Source organism: Dendrobates tinctorius, unplaced genomic scaffold (assembly GCF_039654945.1).
Source record: "Dendrobates tinctorius isolate UK_male_01 unplaced genomic scaffold, ASM3965494v1 ptg000084l, whole genome shotgun sequence".
NCBI classification, from domain to species: Eukaryota; Metazoa; Chordata; class Amphibia; order Anura; family Dendrobatidae; genus Dendrobates; species Dendrobates tinctorius.
In genome coordinates this window covers 26,128,734-26,150,752 of record NW_027361752.1, presented here as the reverse complement: position 1 = coordinate 26,150,752, position 22,019 = coordinate 26,128,734, and the positions used below count along the sequence as shown (strand labels likewise).

At 44.7% G+C, this 22,019-nt stretch overlaps 1 protein-coding gene across 1 annotated transcript in view; it reads left to right on the top strand.

Moving 5' to 3' along the window:
- Positions 1-22,019, top strand: part of TMPRSS15 (transmembrane serine protease 15) — a 473,521-nt gene that overhangs the window by 266,967 nt on the left and 184,535 nt on the right. Inside the window, exons 15-16 of the mRNA XM_073584497.1 lie at positions 17,357-17,482; positions 18,859-18,999. Coding sequence (XP_073440598.1) covers positions 17,357-17,482; positions 18,859-18,999 — 267 coding nt within the window. The remainder of the gene's footprint in view (positions 1-17,356; positions 17,483-18,858; positions 19,000-22,019) is intronic.

The window sequence follows — 22,019 nt, the reverse complement described above, 5'->3', positions numbered from 1 at the left end:
GCATGCCACTGCACGATGCTGTGGTAGCCATGCTAGTTCGGTTAGGTGTCGGGTTCCTGCAGCAGTTAAACAGGAATCCAGAGCCTTACATTCTGCGGTCTCCCATTATCTTTCGACCCAGAGGACATTGCTCAGCAATTCCAGCTAGCCAGATGCTCTGCCCAGACCTGCTCTGTTGGGTTGGCTATTGCTGCCACCTTTGGTTCAGCAAAGACAATGCGGGCTGCTCTGCAGCAAGCCACTCCAGAGGCTAAGTCCTCTTGTCACGCTACTGGGTATGCTCACGACACGACCTCCCATTGGAGATCGGGAGTCATGTGCTCAGGTCCTTCTCCTGATCTGATCAGTCCATCCCAGAGATCTGTAAGGTCCCGGAAGCGCACGGCTATAAAAGACCCACATGGCTGCTCGGTCATGCGCTAGTATAGACTCTAATTGCTACTGTGTGAATGGTGATGGATGCATGGACTGCGAATGACTCATTAAGATTCCCCTCCCGCTGATAGTACGAGTGCATTTAGGGATCTAGTCATAGTCAGCGCCAGTCAGTGGCAAGTTACTGGCCACACGGCACATCCTCCACAGTGCTAGCGTCCGACAGTGCACCCCTCTTGGGCACTGTCTGTTATGAATGGGTCACCGAAGAGAAAAACAACACACGCTAAGTTTCAGAAAACCAGAGAGGTTGGTAACTATGCAGATTGCATATCCCCTGATCTTATCACACAACTAGCAGCAGTCATGGAGCGTGCCTACGATGGTCCTGGACGCCTCGTCACAACCGGAGAACTAAATAAGCCTAAAGTAAGAAAAGGGAAAACAAGAGCAAGTGTGAACATTAGCAAAAAACAAACTTAACTTGAGAAGAATGGAGCAGAGCTGAAGTCCAAGACCTGAGAAACAGATTGAATCACCAGCAACTGGATAGGGCGTCGGCTGTCTTATATCCAGTCTGATACTCCAGAGATCCAATCATTATCCTCCTCGTCAGGTGGCAGACCATTACCAATTAAACTAACCTCACCACCTCCCGTCACCACCAGAGGGAGAACGGAAGGAGAACTCCCAGCTGGTGGAGCAGAAAATGAGCTCATAACAGTACCCCCCTTGAGGAGGGGTCACCGAACCCTCATCCACGCCACCAGGCCGATCAGGATGGGCCCGGTGAAAAGCACGAACCAATTTATTGGCATGAGTATCCGAGGCAGAGACCCAAGAATTATCCTCCTTGCCATAACCCATCCATTTGACCAAATACTGGAGTCTCCATCTGACCAAACGAGAATCCAATATTTTCTCTACCTCATATTCCACATTGTCTTCAACCAAAACAGGGTCAGGAGGTGCCGCCACAGGAACTACTGGCTCAACAAACCTCTTCAACAGTGATTTGTGAAATACATTATGGATTTTGAACGTAACTGGAAGAGCCAATCGAAAAGAAACAGGATTAAGAATCTCCAAAGTCTTATAAGATCCAATAAATCTTGGCTTAAATTTTGGAGATGCAACCTTCATAGGAATATTCTTAGACGACAACTAAACCATATCACCCACTTTAAACCGGGGACCAATGGTCCTATGCCGGTTGGAAAAACGCTGGGCCTTTTCCTGAGAGAGTGACAACTTATCCCCCACTTGGTCCCATATCTGCTGCATTCTCACAACCACAGTGTCCACACCTGGGCAGGACGAAGATTCCACTTGTCCTGAAGAGAATCGAGGATGAAACCCAAAATTACAGAAAAAGGGTGACATCAAAGTGGCAGAACTAGCTCTATTGTTCAGCGCAAATTCGGACAAGGGCAAAAATGATACCCAATCATCTTGATCAGTAGATATAAAACATCTTAAATAAGACTCCAGGGTCTGGTTTGTTCTCTCAGTCTGCCCATTGGTCTGTGGATGAAATGCGGAGGAGAAGGATAACTGAATTCCCAGATTGGAACAAAAGGCTTTCCAAAATCTGGAAACAAAGTGGACCCCTCTATCGGACACAATGTTCTCAGGACTCCCGTGTAACCGAACCACCTGTTGTAAAAACAAGGGCACCAACTCAGCGGAAGATGGCAACTTTGGGAGTGGTACAAGATGGACCATCTTCGAAAATCTAACACAAATCACCCAGATAACAGTCATTCTCTGAGAGACAGGAAGATCAGAAATAAAATCCATTGAGATATGGGTCCATGGCCTCTTGGGCACCGGGAGGGGCATCAGCAACCCACTAGAACGAGAACAGGGTTTAGACCGAGAACAAGTCCCACAGGACTGTACAAAATTCCTGACATCACGAGATAAGGCATGCCACCAAAACGACCGACTCACCAAATCTCTGGTACCAAAAATACCTGGATGACCAGCAAATGCGGAGCAATGGACTTCAGACATCACTCTCTTTCTCCACTGGTCAGGAACATACAATCTTCCCATAGGTCAACGCTCAGGTTTATCCTCCTGAAATTCCTCCAGGGCGCGTCTCAAATCGGGCGAAATTGCAGAAAGAACTACCCCCTCACCTAGGATAGTAGTAGGCTCGGTCACATTAAGAGAATCAGCAAAGAAACTCCTAGAAAGGGCGTCTGCCTTAACATTCTTAGTGCCCGGAAGAAAAGAGACTACAAAATTAAAACACGTGAAAAACAAGACCCATCTAGCCTGTCTTGGATTCAAGAGTTTAGCCGACTCCAGATAAATCAGATTCTTGTGATCGGTGAGGACCACAAATTGATGTCTAGCTCCCTCCAACCAATGTCTCCACTCCTCAAATTCCCATTTCATGGCCAACAATTCCCGATTCCCCACGTTCAGATGGGGAGAACTTTCGAGAAATGAAGGCACAGGGATTCATCTTAGAAGTCTCAGGGTCTTTTTGGGACAAAACAGCTTCTGCACCAATCTCAGAAGCGTCTACCTCCACTTGAAATGGAAGTGAGACATCAGGTTGCCGTAGAACTGGAGCTGAAGTAAATCTCCGCTTAAGCTCCTGAAATGCTGAGACAGCCTCAGGAGACAAATTCAGCACATCAGCTCCCTTCTTGGTCAGATCAGTCAGTGGTTTGACAATACTTGAAAAATTACCTATAAATTTACGATAGAAATTAGAAAAACTCAAAAACTTCTGGAGAGCCTTCAAAGAAGTAGGCTGAACCCAATCATAAATGGCCTGTACTTTGGCCTGGTCCATTTCAATAGTCTATGGAGACAAGATAAATCCCAAAAATGAAATCCTCTGTATACCAAAGATGCATTTCGATCCCTTAACAAACAGGGAATTCTCCCTCAAAATCCGGAACATAGTCCGGACATGTTCCACATGGGAATCCCAATCACTAGAAAAGATCAAAATATCATCCAGATAGATGATCAAAAACTTAAATACAAAGTCTCGAAAAATATCATTCATAAAGGACTGGAAGACAGAAGAGGCATTAGAGAGCCCAAAAGGCATCACCAGGTACTCAAAATGTCCCTCCGGAGTATTAAACGCCGTCTTCCATTCATCCCCGTGCTTGATGCGAATAAGATTATACGCCCCCCTGAGGCCAAGCTTAGTAAACCAGCAGGCACTCTTAACTCTGGAGAATAAATCAGACATCAGAGGTAACGGGTACTGATATTTAACTGTCATCTTGTTAAGGGAACGATAATCAATACACGGTCTTAATGAACCATCTTTCTTGGCCACAAAAAAAAACAGCGCCTAAAGGTGACGAGGATGGTCTAATAGGACCCTTCTCCAACGACTCCTTAATATAGGATCGCATAGCATCATGGTCGGGTACAGATAAGTTGAAAAGCTGACCCTTGGGAAATTTACACCCAGGCATCAACTCAATTGCAGTCATAACTCCTATGAGGAGGCAAAGACGCAGACTTGCTCTCACTAAATACATCAGAGAAATCAGCCAGATAATCAGGAATATCATGAGACTGAGGAGAGGTGGAGAAAACAGGAACATCCCTAAGAACACACTGACAACCCCAACTCACCACAGACACAGATTTCCAATCCAAAACTGGGTTATGAGTTTGAAACCAGGGGAAACCCAGAACAATAGTATCATGCAAATTATGCAGCACCAAAAATTTACAATTTTCTTGGTGGTCTGGGGCAACTCGCATTATCACCTGGGTCCAAAACTGAGGTTTGTGCTCTGCCAAAGGAGTGGCATCAATACCCCTCAAAGGAATAGGCGTCTGCAGAGGTGTCCTGGACAAACCACAACGTTTAGCAAAGTCCAAATCCATCAGATTCAGAGCTGCTCCTGAATCCACAAAAGCCTTAGTGGAAAACGAGGACAAGGAGCAGATCAAAGTAATTGCCAAAAGGAACTTAGGTTGTACACTGCCCACATCGAATGTGTGTGCAAAACGTTTCTCTCGTTTAGGGCAGACAGAAATAGTATGAGAGGCGTCTCCACAGAAAAAACACAGCTTATTACGCCTTCTAAACTCCTGATGTTGCGCCCTAGACAACACCCCATCACATTGCATAGGTTCAGACATTTGTTCAGAAGGTGGCAGCGCCTCCCGTGTAGTTTTACGTTCACGTAAATGCCGATCAACTTGAATGGCTAATGACATAGAGCCATCCAGACCAGAGGGAACAGGAAATCCCACCATAACATCTTTTACGGTCTCTGATAAACCTTTCCGAAAGAGAGCTGCCAGTGCACTATCATTCCATGTAGTGAGGACCGACCACTTTTGGAATTTTTGACAGTATAGCTCTGCAGGATCCTGACCCTGGTTTAATGCCAACAGGGTTCTCTCAGCTTGATCAACGGCATTAGCTTCATCATACAACAATCCCAAGGCTTGAAAAAATGCGTCCACATTAGTCAGAATAGGATTTTCAGGTGTCAGAGAAAAAGCCCAATCCTGGGGAACGCCGCGCAGCAAGGAAATGACAATTTTAACCTGCTGCACAGAGCTCCCCGATGAGTTGGGCATCAAGGCAAGAAATAATTTTCAATTATTCTTAAAATTCAGAAATTTAGACCGATCCCCAGAAAACACATCAGGAGTAGGGATCTTGGGGTCAGCAACATGTGACTGAATGAGGTAGGTAGAAATTCCCTGCACTTCAGCAGCAAGTTGCTCCACACGATCAGACAGTTGCTTAATCTCCATTAGGAGAAAAAAAAATCCTCCTACGGCCCCAGAGAAAAAGAGTAAAAAATATATAAAAAAAAATTCTGACACTTTTTTTTCTTTTTAAACAACTCTTTCCTGCTTTTGAGTACCCTAGAATCTGCGGTATGGCTGGTGATTCTGTTATGAATGGTTCACCGAGGAGAAAAACAACACACGCTGAGTCTGGAAAACCAGAGAGGTTGGTAACTATGCAGATTGCAGATCCCCTGATCTTAACACACAACTAGCAGCAGTCGTGGAGCGTGCTTACGATGGTCCTAGATGCCTCGTCACAACCGGAGAACTAAATAAGCCTAAAGTAAGAAAAGGGAAAACTAACTCCCCCAGAGCAGACCCCAAAGGAAAGACAGCCCCCCACATGTATTGACGGTGAAGCAAGATGAAAACACAAACAAAGGCAGAAAAATAGGCTGAGCAAACGATGGGGCCAAACTAACTTGAAAGGACAGGAAAGGAAAGATACTGTCTGCAATCTGCCAAAAAACCCTACCCAAAATAATGTCCAACACTTCTGATAACAAAATTAACCCTGAAGTCACTAGACTTCTCCCACTACATCAGCACTCTGAAATATTCTGAGAGAGAGCAAAAAAGAGGCCAATCTAATAAAAGGCAAATTGGCAAATACAGATAAATAAGAGTGGAGATTCAGCACAGCCCTGCCGGGCTGGCTGACCACACAAAAACTGAGCTGACCAACAAGAGCAAATGTGAACATTAGCAAAAAACAAACTTAACTTGAGAAGAATGGAGCAGAGCTGAAGTCCAAGACCTGAGAAGCAGACTGAATCACCAGCAACAGGATAGGGCGTCGGCTGTCTTATATCCAGTCTGATATTCCAGAGATCCAATAATTATCCCCCTCGTCAGGTGGCAGACCATTAGCAATTAAACTAACCTCATCACCTCCTGTCACCACCAGAGGGAGAACGGAAGGAGAACTCCCAGCTGGTGGAGCAGAAAATGAGCTCATAACAACTGTCGCATTGCGGCTGGGTCAGTCGCCGTGCTGCTGTAGCAGCACTAGTTGGCATCTGCGGTAGTGACGCCGCATGCACGGTAGGTCTAGAAAGACATCGCCCTGAGTCTTGGGCTTAGTCCTGTGACCACATACCGTGCGTGCACTTTGCTGAGTCCTGTGAGGTCAACAGGCTCAGCATTTATGTTCATGCCTTAGGCGACTGTGAATCAACAGAGTACGCCCAGCGCACATCGAGTGACGTATAACCCGCTTGTGCTATACCGCCATATAGCGCGTCTGCCATTGTCTAGAAGCGGTTTTAACACCTACTGCACAGTGGACCCTGGGTGGCAAACGCACTTTCTATTATTTAATATTTAGTGTGTTACGCCATCCCTAACATTATACTAGCGCTAGGGTCTGGCTAGTAATGGCGGACCAGGAGCAGCAGCTATTTCAGTACATTCGGCAGCTGGACGGCAGGTTGGCGACTCTCGAGAGTTCCGCCTCAGCGGCGAAGGTTACTGAGGATGCTGTGCAGGCAGTCGCAGAGGCTGTCTCGCGTATTTCCACGTCCACGCCTGCGCCGACAGTTTCCTGCCTCCCGTTGCCCGATAAATTTCTGGTGACAGCGCCTCCTGCAGGGGTTTCATGAGTCAGTGCTCTATCCAGCTTGAGTTACTGGCCGCGCAATTCCCTACAGAGAGGGCTAAGGTGGGGTTTATCGTTTCCCCTCTGTCGGGCAGGGGGTTGGAGTGGGCCACGCCACTGTGGGAGCGTGGTGACCCTGTGGATCGGACTGCTGCTCAGTTCCTAACATCTCTGAAGCAGGTCTTTTTGGGGCCACGGGTCACTCACGACACCTCTCTCCAGTTACTAGCATTAACACAGGGATCCCTCTCGGTCAGCCAGTGCGCCGTCCGTTTCCGGACACTGGCTTCTGAGCTGGAATGGCCTGATAAAACCCTCATCCGTGTGTTTAGGAGAGGTTTGGTGGAGCATGTTAAGGATGCTCTATCTACCAGGGAGTTTCCCATAAGTCTGGAAGAGCTGATTGCTATTTCCACCCACATCGATCTCCGTTTTTCGGAGCTGCTCAATCCAGACAGAAGGTTAACTTGGCTCCCAACCTCTTTGAACCTCTAGAACCTCTCGAGCAAGAGAGTTTACCTCCAGCGCCCATGGAGGTGTCCACACGCTGTTACCAGTGTCAACAGTCTGGTCACCTGGCTAACAGGTGTTCGCAGCGGCCGAAAAAACGAACACGTCCACTGGTAATTGGTGGGGGTCTAATCACTATGGCGACCTTCTCCCCCAAACCGGCGCTCCAAGGGACATTAGATAGCGGTGATTCCTCCTGGGTGGTACAGGTCACAGTGGATTCCGGGGCAGAAGGGAACTTTATGTCCTCGTCCTTCGCCCAACAGCACGCTATCCTGTTGGTACCACTTCCTCACCCAGTGCCCATCAGGGAGGTAAACGGGTCGACCTTGTAATCCCAGATTACCCACCAAACTGCACCCCTTAGGCTTTCAATTCCACCATCTCATCAGGAGACGCTGTCCCTGCTCATTATGCCAGAGGGCATTGATCAGGTGCTCCTCGGGGTTCCCTGGCTCCGTTGCCATTCCCCTCATATAGAGTGGTCCTCAGAGAAAATATTGGGATGGAGCAAGGACTGTGTGGGAAGGTGCATGGGGAGCAGCCTCCAGGTAGCCTCTGTGGAGGTGCCTGTGGATCTTTCCGCGCCCCCTACTGGGAATCTGAAGACCGTGGCTCCGGTCGTCTTTGAGTCAGTGCCACCAGGCAAGACCTTTGTCCCGCCTCACCTGCGGTCCAAGGTTTTCGCTTGGGCACACACTTCCAGGGTGGATGTTCACTGTGGCTACAAGCAGACCACAAAACTCCTGGCAAGGTCATATTGGTGGCCGCACAGGGCTCGGGACACTAAAAAATACATTCAGGCATGCGCCTCTTGTGCTCGGAGCAGCTCCTCTAATCTGAGACTGGCTGGGTTACTGAATCCCTTGCCGATGGCAGACCAGGCAATGGAGGTTTGCAACAGTCTGAGTCGCACCCCGCATGTCACTCTATCCTCTAAGGTGAGAGTGATGACGCCCGCTGACATACATCGGCGTCCCGCTCCAACTTCTGCTCTTGGCGACTTAGCCATCCCTGATGCCTTCCATGTGTCCCCTCTCAAACCTGTTCAAATGTCTCGGTTTTCCGAGTCACCTGCCACAAGGGACACAAGGTGGTACGTGGCAAAAAACTTTATTTGGTGGATTGGAAGGCTCAGGAGGGAGGGGGCCCTGGGGGGGTAATGTTAGGCGTCGGGTTCCTGCAGTGGTTCAACAGGAATCCAGAGCCTCACATTCTGTGGTCTCCCATTATCTTTCGACCGCAGAGGACATTGCTCAGCAATCCCGGCTTCCCAGACGCTCTGCCCAGACCTGCTCTGTGAGGTTGGCTACTGCTGCCACCTTTGGGTCAGCAAAGGCAATGCAGGCTGCTCTGCAGCAAGCCACTCCAGAGGCTAAGTCCTCTCATCACGCCACTGGGTATGCTCACGAGACGATCTTCCATTGGAGATCGGGAGTCATGTGCTCAAGTCCTTTTCCGGATGTGATTGGTCCATCCCAGAGATCTGGAAGGTCCTGGAAGCACACGGCTATAAGAGGCCTGCATGGCCGCTCGGCTATGCGCTAGTATAGACTCTAATTGCTACTGTGTGAGTCCTGTGAGGTCAACAGGCTCGGCATTTATGTTCATGCCTTAGGCGACTCTGTGAATCAGCAGAGTACACCCAGCGCACATTGGGTGATGTATTTGTTTTAACACCTACTGCACGGTGGACCCCGGGTGGCGAACACACTTTCTATTATTTAATATTAAGTGCGTTCCGCCATCCCTAACAGGTTCTGTATGCCATCAATTTTGAATAAATCTCCAACAGTGTCACCAGCAAAGCACCCCCACACCATCACACCTCCTCCTCCATGCTTCACTGTGGGAACCAGGCATGTAGAGTCCATCTGTTCACCTTTTCTGTGTCGCACACAGACATGGTGGTTGGAACCAAAGATCGTAAATTTGGACTCATCAGACCAAAGCACAGATTTCCACTGGTCTAATGTCCATTCCTTGTGTGCTTTAGCCCAAACAAGTCTCTTCTGCTTGTTGCCTGTCCTTAGCAGTGGTTTCCTAGCAGCTATTTTACCATGAATGCCTGCTGCACAAAGTCTCCTCTTAACAGTTGTTGTAGAGATGTGTCTGCTGCTAGAACTCTGACATTGACCTGGTCTCTAATCTGAGCTGCTGTTAGCCTGCGATTTCTGAGGCTGGTGACTCGGATGAACTTATCCTCCGCAGCAGAGGTGACTCTTGGTGTTCCTTTCCTGGGGCGGTCCTCATGTGAGCCAGATTCTTTGTAGTGCTTGATGGTTTTTTCCACTACACTTGGGGACACTTTCAAAGTTTTCCCAATTTTTCGCACTGACTGACCATCATTTCTTAAAGTAATGATGGCCACTCGTTTTTCTTTACATAGGTGCTTTTTTTTCTTGCCATAATACAAATTCTAACAGTCTATTCAGTAGGACTATCAGATGTGTATCCACCAGACTTCTGCACAACACAACTGCTGGTCCCAACCACATTTATAAGGCAAGAAATCCCACTTATTAAACCTGACAATGCACACCTGTGAAGTAAAAACTATTTCCGGTGACTACCTCTTGAAGCTCATCAAGAGAATGCCAAGAGTGTGCAAAGCAGTAATAAAAAAAAAGGTGGCTACTTTGAAGAACCTAGAATATAAGACATACAGTATTTTCAGTTGTTTCACACATTTTTGTTTATTATATAATTCCACATGCATTAATTCATAGTTTTGATGCCTTCAGAGTGAATCTACAATTTTCATAGTCTTGAATATAAAGAAAACTCTTTGAATGAGAAGGTGTGTCCAAACTTTTGGTCTGTACTGTATATACTGTACGAAATATGAATCTGCAAAATTGCCGTAAAAAATTACAGTGGAAAAGAAGGTACTTAGCGCAGAGATTGGCCAATATATTTTTAGATTGGTTGACACCTGTTCACACTAACTTAGTTGTGCCGGTCCTTTATCTCTCTTTGTATCAAACCCTTTTTGGACATATGTGCTCCTACTCTCATCAGCCACAGGTGAGTTAGCTGGCCTATTCCTGCCCCATAAATTGTAGGCTTTTTTGCCCAGGAGAGGTGACATATCAGGATAGGGACCCAACTTTGAAGGACGTCTTGACATTGGCAGTTTGGCTCCCATATATTGGCCAATCTATGCGCTAAGTACCACTTTTCCACTATTTTTTAGAGCAATTTTTCAGATTCATATTTCACATATACATTACCTAGCATTTTTTCCTGTTTTTCCTATTTTCTATGTCAGTAATGCAGTTTCAATGTTCTAGAGTAATCATTCTAATTCATGGTGCAACCTTGTTGTTTTTCAAGTTAGGCTACAAGTCTGCAGTCCTTCTAGGTGAATGCAGACTTGAAGATCCTCACATCGCACCCACTTTCTCCATGTCAAGATTTTCTGATGCCATTTGACCACAAGTAAGTGACTTGCATGCTTCCGGCCACATTCCAACTAGACTATATCTGGACTCACTTAATAAATGTGGATTCAGAGAGAATCTGTACATACAGTTGGCATGTCACTGCAGGTATGCAAATCACATATTTGCCGTCACGCACCTGCAACTCCTTTTGCCAGCACTGGAGAATCTTCACAGCGCACAGTGAGCGCAACATGAGGATTCACATGTCAGCAGTCACAAAGATAGACTACAAACTTGTAACCTAAGGCTTGATAACCTCTTTATTCATTAGTGCAATCAATAAACTGTGAATAAAAATCTAAAGATACCTGTGCACCTTGCTCAGCTGATGACTCTCCGTTGACTTACCCATACAAATGAGCTCTTGGCTCAGTTCATATATTCTCATTGAAAGAGAAGAGGAAGTTGTTTCCAGATACTTCTGCCAGTGACTTATCTAGATAGGAAACAAAAGGATCGGGCTTTGAGTTCAAACTGCCCAATTCTTCTCTTCTCCGACATCATTATTATTATTATTATTATTATTACTTATTTATAAAGCACCATTGGTTCCATGGTGCTGTACATGAGAAGGGGTTACATACAAATTACAGATATCACTTACAGTAAACAAACTAACAATCACAGACTGATATAGAGGGGAGAGAGGACCCTGCTCTTTCGGGCTTACATTCTACAGGATGGTGGGGAAGGAGACAGTAGGTTGGGGGGTTGCAGCAGCTTCAGTGATGGTGAGGCAGTAGCTCCAGTAGTGGTGAGGAGGCAGCGGGGATCATTGTAGGCTGTAAGCTTTCCTGATAGTTGGTTGTGTTGGGGCAAAGAATTCCAGAGGATGGGGGATATTCGGGAGAAGTCTTGGAGGCGGCTGGGTGAGGAGCGAATAAGTGTGGAGGAGAGAAGGAGGTCTTGGGAGGACCGGAGATTACGTGAGGGAAGATATCAGGAGATTATTTCAGAGATATATGGAGGAGGCAGGTTATAGATGGCCTTGTAGGTCAGTATTAGTAATTTGCATTGGATACGCTGAGGGAATGGGAGCCAGTGAAGAGATTTGCAGAGAGGAAAAGCAGAGGAGTAGCGAGGAGAGAGGTGTATTAGTCGGGCGGCAGAGTTAATAATAGACTGGAGAGGTGCAAGGGTGTTAGCAGGAAGGCCACATAAAAGGATGTTGCAGTAGTCTAGGTGGGAGATGATGATGGCATGCACAAGCATTTTAGTAGATTGAGCGTTGAGGAAGGGACGGATATTGGAAATATTTTTGAGCTGGAGGCAACAGGAGGTGTTATTCCGATGCAGCAGACCTCTGGTAAGGGGGAAAGCATGATGTCGTCAATTGGCATAGATAGGTTAGATAGGTCGGGTAAGGAAGATCTGTGAGATGGGGGAAAGATGATCAGTTCAGATTTGTCCACATTGAGTTTAAGGAAGCAAGAAGAGAAGAAGGAGGATATGGCTGATAGACACTCTGGGATTCTGGAGCGCAGAGAGGTGACGTCTGGGCCAGGGAGGTAGATCTGAGTATCATCGGCATAAAGGTGGTACTGGAATAAGTGGGACTTTATGAGTTGCCCCAGGCCGAATGTATAGATTGAAAAGAGTAGGGGTCCTAGAACAGAGCTTTGGGGACTCCAACAGAGAGAGAGTGGGATGAGGAGGTAGTGCGGGAGTGGGAGACGCTGAATATGCAGTTGGAAAGGTTTGAGGAGATCCAGCATAGGGTGAGGTCTTTGATTCCAAAGGAGGAGAAGATCTGTAGTAAGAGGTCAACTGTGTCGAAAACAGAGGACAAGTCTAGAAGGAGCAGTATAGAGTATTGTTCGTTAGCTTTGGCTGTAAGTAGGTCGTTGGTAATTTTGGTCAGGGATGTCTCAGTGGAATGATAGGGACAGAAACCAGATTGTAGATTGTCAAGGAGCAAGTTAGATGAGAGGTGGGAGGAAAGTTCACTGTGGATGTGCTGTTCTAGGAGTTTGGAAGCGAATGGAAGCAGTGATATTGGGTGATAGCTGGCCATGCTTTTGGGTTGAGGGTTGGCTTTTTTAAGGATAGGCGTGATTGTGGCATGTTTGAAGGCAGAAGGGAAGGTACCAAAAGTTAGTGATAGGTTGAAGAGGTGGGTTAGGGATGGGATAAGAGTGGTAGTGATGTTGGGTAGGAGGTGGGATGGAATGGGCTTGAGTGCACAAGTGGTGAGGTGTGATTTGGAGAGAAGATGAGCAAGCTCCCCTTCAGTGATGTTAGATAGAGAAGTTATGGGGTTTGGGCATTGGTCTTGTGTGCAAAGGGGTTGTCGCAGTTGAGCAATAAAGACTTGCCGTGTTTGGTCTATCTTGTTTTGGGGGAGAGTAAGGACATATCCATACATCAGATAATCGGGCAACCATTAGCGTGGGTCACACGACAATATCCAAGAGAATCGAGCCAAATATGCTAGTCAACTCTGATTAAACTCATGAGAATTTGATCAAAGTTTAGTCAGCATTTGATCAAAGTGTGATCTGATTTTCTTGAATGAGGAGATGACATCCAAGTGCAGTTCGATGTTTACCACTCATTGACTTTCTTAACCAATCCGATAATTGGATCCAATTCAGGCATGCTGGGATTTTTTCCTTAGACCGGTTCGGTCCAAGGAAAAAAAATCAGACATATGCATTGTCTCATAGAAGAACATTAGTCCAGGTGCCATCCAATGTTTCGTCGGATCACACTTGAACCAAAAATACGATCATGTGCACAAGCTCACAATGAAATCGATGCGATCTGCCATCTTTTATCTAATATGATATAGAGTAGAATGAGTGGAAAGGTTTCTGTCTATTAGTAATATCCCTTTAAAGTATTACTTTTTGACTTGAGAGAAGACTTTGAATGCACAAGGGAAGATAGATAGGAAAAACTGAAGCAGCACGTAGACCCTTGCCATTCAAACTGTGATATATTGAAGAATGTCTGTGCCGCAGCTGAGTGCGGAAGCATATAATTACAAAACAGTCTCTGGTAATACATTCTCCACATCAGCACGAGAGAAGATATTTTGGAAAAGCTAATTAAGTTGTATCCGAGGCTTCCACATTCTATCAAATCCTTTATATTTTAGATGATGAAATTCATTAACCAGTCCATCAGTACGAACTAAATTATTCTCCACTATAGCGAGAGAGGTTGGGATAAAAATAAAAAAATTAAAAACAACATCCGGCCACTGCCAATAATAATAATGAGCAGTAATAACCTCACAGTCCTTTTCTTCTCTTTGGTAATGGGGATGTTTTTGCAATGTGCTGCTTGGAATAAAAGACGACAAATTAGTTTTTAACATCAATTATCTTTTCAAAAAAGCTGGCAAGTCTCTGACAGTAAAATACTAATATTCTAACAATCCAGAATTTTTTTTTTTTACTTTTTATTTTTTTAAAGATCCTTCAACCACATGAAGGACTAAGCGCTGACGTGGCGCTCTAACCTTTGTAGACCTATTATTTTTAGCATTCCTTTTCGACAAAAAGTCTGTGAAAGAAAAATTACTGAGGTTTATGCCAAATGTGCCGACGCAGACCAGAGTTAACTATCGATGCGCCTGTCTTCTTTTAGGATTCACTCCTGATAATTGAATTAAAAAATATTCATTATTGTTTTAGGTAAATAATCATTGCCAAAAAGTTTTTCTCGTGAAACTGAGAATGATGGGAAATGTCTGAAATGAATTTACTGTTTTATCTGCCAGGATTAAAATTTGGGGGGGATGATTGTTTCAATGCGCCAAAAACGTGCTATTTTCCAAAAGATATCACAACAAAGTTGAGATATTGCGCACAGGGTGGACAAAATGTTACATACTGTACAGTAGTTATTTCATAGGTTCGTTAGGATATCCGTCAATTCGAATAGTCATCAAAGGACAGTATTTTGTAGGAGCCAATGTGGGTCCCAATGGTTACCTGATGTTTACCCTATACTAAGAATATAAAACAGGGCGCTCCATAGTGCACAAATCCTTAAAGAAAATCTGCCAGAAGGTACATTCACTACCTCATCTGAGCATAGCATGATGTAGGCAAAGATATCCTGAATCCAACAATGTATCACTTAGTTGTCTTGGGGCAGCCGTTCTGATACAATCAAAGTTGTTAGATGCAGTAATGCAGCAGAGCTGAGAAAGCTAACCCCGACCACACAAGGTTCTCTGTGTATATTGACTGTAGACAGTGAGCAACTTATCACAGAAGGAGGCAGAGTACAAGCATGCGCCAGCTAATCAACAATGATAATCACCAGCTGATAAAACCTTTAGTTTAAGTAAACAGCATCAGCTTGACATGTGACACATTGTTGAATTCTGTGTTTTAACCAACCCCTGCCTCATGATGTCCTCAGATTATACAGCAAAAACCTGCTGACAGATTATCATTAATAAAGTAGATAGTAGGGCTGACAGAAAGGGCATATGGTGGGGCGGTGGATGTACAGATACCAGGTACAATCCTGTCCAGAGGTGGAAGGAATCAGCTGCAGCTGTCCCTGGTGATGGTGTGGTGCAGGAACCACCATGTATCAGAAACATGCTTAAAAAACTGAAAACAAAGAGGTGATCTAAGCGCTGCTGAGTGTGAGATATAGGTGGGTAATATATTCATAGGAGATTGTTAAAAGAATAAGGGCTACAAGTTTCAACATCGGACCGATGTCTTCCACAGACTGGGATTTATGTTAGCAGTACAGAAGACAGAGATTAAAGGGACAAAGAAGGAAGGAAAAGGATTACACACTAACATCATGGGGTCAAGGGTCAGAGCGCAATAACAAATAGGATAAAAGGTAAGAGTAGATAACACATAATTCTATCACATGGGGTGGACAATATAAACTAGGAATGTAATAATAGAAACATCCAATGCTAAAATGAGAGCACTAAAAGGAGGTTACACACTGACATCATGGGGTCAGGGGTCAGAACAAATAAGCAGATAAGACCAGGCGGAAAGTATGTAACAGAGAACACAAAACAACATAGTATATGACATAATTTAAGAATAATGAGGTGAATCGTCAATGTTAAAAAGAAAAAAAGAAAAACAGTAAAAGAAGGGACATATGCTGAGTTTGTAATACCAATAAAAGCTGATGTGGCGATGAGAATACCAAACGCTAAAAAAACAATTTTATGTGAAAAAGGGTAAAGTAACATTGGTTGGAACTGAAACAATGGCTAGATAATGAAGCTGGAATGCTGGCACTAGAAAAACTTAGGCCACATTCACACATTCAATGTTTGGTCATTTGGTCAGAAGTGGTTATGTGTTTCTATTATACTTTTCCTCTGATTGTTCCACTCTTGCTTTTGGCTTAAAAATACTGAAGTAAAATACTGACCAAATACTGAACATGTGAATGTGACCCTAGGACAAGTGCTGGGACTTTTAGTGCTGCATCGAGGGATGCGGTGACAAAAATATCAATCACTAAAATGTGACCTAATACAACTGCCATGCATTTAGCTCTATCCATCGTAACTCTGCCAAACTTCCTTGTCCCTGCCATGCTTGATGGTGGGGATGGTGTTTTCAGGTTAATGTGCAGTATTAGTTAGGCCTCTTTCACACTTCAGTTTTTTGTGTCAGTTATAATCCGCCAAAAAGGAGGACAAGCGGATCCGTTCCTAACTGATGTGAACGGATGCCACAGGATCCGTTTTTTGACGGATCCGCAAAATGAGGAAATTTAAAGGAACCGCTGGCCGGGAAGGAGAGAGAGAGAGAGAGAGAGTTGCAAGCTCCGTTTGGAAATCTTTGAGGATGTTCACGGACAGCAACCTTATGGTGGATCCGCACAAAAACGGATGCAACGGACGGCAATCCGTCAAGATCCACCTATAATGAAAGTCAATGGGGAAAAAAACGGATCCGCAAAAAAAATTTGCTGATCCGTTTTTTTCAAAACCTGGCAGATTTTGACTGATTGTAAAAAACGGAAGTGTGAAAGAGGCCTTGTCCACCACACATAGCATTTTACATTTAGCCCATAAAACTTACATTTAGCCCATAAAATTCAACTCTCGTCTCATCTGGCCAAAGAACATTCTTTCACATGCTTGCTCTCTAGACACTGTAGATAAGCCCCCAATCTAACCTGAAAAAGTAGAAAAAGAAGTTTTATTATACTCACCCGAGGGCGGTCCAGTCTGATGGGAGTTGCAGGTCCGGGTCCGGCGCCTCCCATCTTCATACAATGCCATCATCTTCCTTGCTTCGTGCCGCGCTCCTGCACAGGTGTACTGATCTGCCCTATTGAGGGCAGAGCCAAGGACTGCGCACCGCACTGCCCACGGCAGATCAGTACGCCTGCGCATGAGCCATGACACAAAGAAAGGAAGATGACGACATCATATGAAGATGGGAGGCATCAGACCCGGTCCTGCGATGCCCATCGGACTGGACCACTTTTGGGTGAGTATAATTAAACTTATTTTTCTTATCTTTAAGGTTAGATCAGGGGCTTATCTACAGCATTATAGAATGCTGTAGATAAGCCCGAAAGGCAGTGGCTGCAGGTCTTAGCTGAAAAGAAGGTGACAGGTTCCCTTTAAATAAATATTATTATATCCAATTTCCTTTGTCTTTTTCGCTAGGTATATGGTATCTGAATGCAGCTGAAGGACACAATATCCAGCTGCATTTTCAAGTATTTGATCTGGAGAATATATACGACGTTGTTGAAGTGAGAGACGGCAGAGGATCAGATTCGTTGTTGCTGGGCAAGTATCCATTCTTTGCCGAGTTCTTGGTTTCCGAAGCTTTTCTTGTATACGGTAGACTTCTTGTGAGTGCTATGAATTATTACAAAGTAACAGTTAGCTGCTAGATTTCATGCTGTCACCGATGAAGAACTGAAACAAACCACCAGACACTGAAGTGCAGGGTTTGCGGATGAACTTCCAACTCATAAAAAGCAGGTCATAAAGTTCAGCGCTCCTTTGATTTGCTCACTTCTAAGAAGAGGCATGTAGGCAAATTATCATTCAGAAGATGTGAAACCAATAGATAACCTGAAAGTCTAGTGGTGCATTGCATGTTAGCACAGCAAAATAATGGCATCAGAAAATGGAGAATGGACGTGTTTATGTGACTCCATGACCTGGCCAATCCCTGTGGTGGATAAAGTGTAAAGGACTTGTCCAGGGAGACGAATAAGAAATGTTTGAAGAATTATATATATATATATATATATATATATATATGTAATAGCTTTTTTTCTACCATAATGTTGGGCTGAATTTTTGTAGTCTTTACTTTATTTGATGTCAAATCTTCTAGTCATTGTAAGAGTTTTCTGTTTTCGATATATAACAGAAAAATGATTGGAAGAGTTTGTATATTGTTTATAAGTCCTGTGTCAAAAGAAAATGGTCAATGGGGTTAATGATCCTTTCCAGAAGCAGAACAGAATTAAAAGATATGAAAACAAATTTAGAATTTAAATTAAATTAGACAATTGCACGCTTGTATTCCTGACATATATATATATATATATATATATTTATGTGGATAGGATGCTACTGTATATATTGTGGCCACATGTCCAATATATTATATCCTGATGTTCTATATATTGTATACTGATATCCAATATTTTATATCCTGATATCTAACATGTTATATCCTGATATCCAATATTAAATATATCCTGATGTCCAGTATCTTTTGTTCTTATACCAAATTATATCCTTGTTTTTACTTAATAGATGTGATATACAGTACTTATATTATTCATTGTTCTTTCATTATTATCAGACAGCCATAAATGCATATTTAATTAAAGAGGTTATTCTCATCTCCAAGATTCTATCCCAATATGTAGCAGGTGTAACATTATTGACTAATACCTCCAAATAGAAATGTAGTATAGTTTTCCGATTCGCTATGTCACATGGCCCCATGTGCAGGGCATTGCATGATCACAGCCACTAACCACTAACTAGCTGTCACTATGAGTGTTCGTCACTTCAATACCAGACACATTTACTGTTTGGGAAGAAATGTTTCAGTGTAAGTTCCATGCTGAAGTCTACAGACGTTCACTATAAGTCCCACACACACTATGTCCTAATGTAGACATGTATTTTCCTTCTAGCTGTATATACTGGGACAAATCAGGTGCCTGACGTCTTCTCCACAACCAATCACATGACAGTGTATTTTACATCAGACTCTTCTACTACCAGAAAAGGATTTGTTGCTAACTTTACAACCGGTTACCACCTCGGCATGCCAGGTACAAAACCTATTTTTTCCTCCTCTGTATGAATCATTTCTTTTGATAACCTAGAAGTATTACCTTGGACTTGTACACAAGCGCATTTGCTGTCCAAGTGCGATCTGGCAAAACAACAGATCATACTTGTACCTATGCCATGGAATGGGACTGTGCACATGTCCAATTTTGTCCTAGAACAGAGTCTGAGGGTACCATTACACCTAGTGATGCAACAGCGATCCCGACCACAATACGACGCGGTCAGGGTCGCTGGTGCATCGCTAAGTGGTCGCTAGTGAGCTGCCACACAGGCAGATCTCACCAGCGACATAGCAGCGGTCGGGGGTCGCTACTTACCTGTCAGACGAGGCGATGAAGACGTCCTCCCGCCTCTGTCCACGCATCGCTCATTGCCACAGCAGGAAGCCGCCGCCGAGAAATGGCCCAGGACGCTCTCGCGCGATCAGCGATAACCAGCGGGGGAGCCGGTCGGAGATAAGTATCACACATAGCGATATCGCTAGCAATATCGCTGCTGCGTCACAAAACCAGTGATGTTATAGCGATATTGCTAGCGATATCGCTATGTGTAACGGGCCCTTTACAGTGGAAAACAATCTTCATGCAGTTTGATCAGATATTTGAATTTCACTCTGCCATGCAAGTCAATGAGTGCATGGAAAACATAATACTGCACTCGGATGATGTCTAACTGCCGCTTTATTTCCACAGACACACAATTTTTATTATTACTGTTATACATTTATATAGCACCATTTATCCCATGGCGCTTTACATGTGAAAAGGGGAAATATAGACAAGTACAATAAACATGTGTAAGGCAAGGGACACACAAGTACAGAAGGAGAGGACCCTGCCCATGAAGGCTCACAGTCTACAGGGAAGGGTGAGGATACAGTAGAAGAGGATAGAGCTGGTTGTGCGGTGGTTCAGTAGACTGAGGATCATTGCAGGCTGTAGGCTTGTCGGAACAGGTGGGTCTTCAAGTTCTTCTTGAAGGTTTCCGTTGTTGGTGAGAGTCTGATGTGTTGGGGTAGAGAGTTCCAGAGTATGGGGGAAGCACTGAAGAAGTGTTGTATGCGGTTGTGGGAAGAAGGGATAAGGGAGGGAGTAGAGAAGGAGATCTTGAGAGGATCGAAGGTTGGGTGCGGGTAGGTACCGGGAGACCATGTCACAGATTTATGGAGGAGACAGGTTGTGGATGGCTTCGGATGTCATGTTTAGGGTTTTGAACTGGAGCCTCTGGGCAATAGGAAGCCAGTGAAGGGCCTGGCATGGGGGGGAGGCTGGGGAATAGCGGGGAGACAGGTGAATTAGTTGGGCAGCAGAGTGTAGGATGGACTGGAGTGGTGCCAGAGTGCTAGAGGGGAGGCCAGAGAGTGGGAGGTTGCAGTAGTCGATGCGGGAGATGATGAGGGCATGCACTAGTGTTATTGTGGTTTCATGGTTGAGGAATGCGCGGATCCAGGAAATATTTTTGAGTTTGAGCAGGCAGGAGAAGGCGAGGGCTTGGATATGTGGTTTGAAAGAGAGTGCGCAGAGTCGAGGATCACCCCAAGGCACTGAGCGTGTGGGACTGGGGAAAACAAGCTGCCATTGACATTGATGGATAGGTCTGGTGGAGCGGTAGAGTGAGATGGGGGAAAGATGATGAATTCTGTTTTGTCCATGTTCAGTTTGAGAAAGTGAGCAGAAAAGAAGGCTGAGATAGCAGACAGATATTGTGGGATTCTGGTCAGTAGGGAGGTGAGGTCAGGTCCAGATAGATCTGCGTGTCACCAGCATAGAGGTGATACTGCAAACCGTGGGATTCTATGAGCTGTCCCAGGCCGAAGGTGTTGATGGAGAAGATGGCGACTGAAAATTACAACTGTGCTTTCACTCTTCATTTTTTCATGCTCCCCAGGGAAGCCTATACAGAAAAAACACCCAAAAAGCAATTCACCAGCATCTTTAATTACACAATGGGCATGTTGTTTTCATGAAATCATATCCACTTTGCTTGAACTGTTAAATGCAGTAGATTTTTTGTACAAAAAAAGCAATGGAAAAACACGACATTTACACAACGTGAGAACATATGGTTAAACAGCTGGCAAAATATAAAGAGTTATATACTGCAAGGAGTTTGTATGTTCTCCCCTTGGTTGTGTGGCTTTCCTCTGGGTTCTCCGGTTTCTTGCCACACTCCAAAGACATATTGATAGGGAATGTAGATTGTGAAACCCAACGGGGACAGTGATAATGTCTGTTAAGCTCTGTGGAATTAATGACTGTGGAAATAATCATCAAGATAGTCATTGGCGAACTTTAAACAGGCCTGGACATGATTGGAATAATAATTGTACCAACAGTTGTCACCTTCTCACCAAGCTGCTAGACTATTTTCCTCTAGCCCATCCAGCCTTGTGAAGGTCTACAATTTTGCCCTTGGTGTCCTTAGACAGCTCTTTGGGCTTGACCATGGTGGAGAGGTTGGAGTGTGATTGATTGAGTGTGTGGACAGGTGTCTTCAAACAGATAATGAGTTCAAACAGGTGCAATTAATACAGGTAATGAGTGCAGAGGGCTTCTTACAGATAAACTAACAGGTGTGTGAAAGCCAGAATTCTTGCTGGTTTGTAGGTGATCAAATAGTTGTTTCATGTAATAAAATGCAATTTAGTTATTTAACTCCTTTGTGATCTTGAATGTATCCATAAGTACTTACTGACCTTAGACATACAGAGACGTCCTTGCATTTTTGCAACCACAGGGGATATGCGCATGTGATCGCTACCAGGTGTCAGCTGATCCTCACGGCTGACAATCGGCACTCACTGCCAGGAGCCGTGCTTGCACCGCTTCCGACACATTAACCCCCTAAATGCACTTAGAAGGCAGGTAGAGGGAGAGACCACCCTCTGCCCTCTGATCGGCGACCGTGTAACGTCATCTTCCGGTCGATGGCATCCGGGTCACCAGGCATGACTAACTTGCATCTGCACGGCTGACAGGTTATAAACCATTGCAATGCT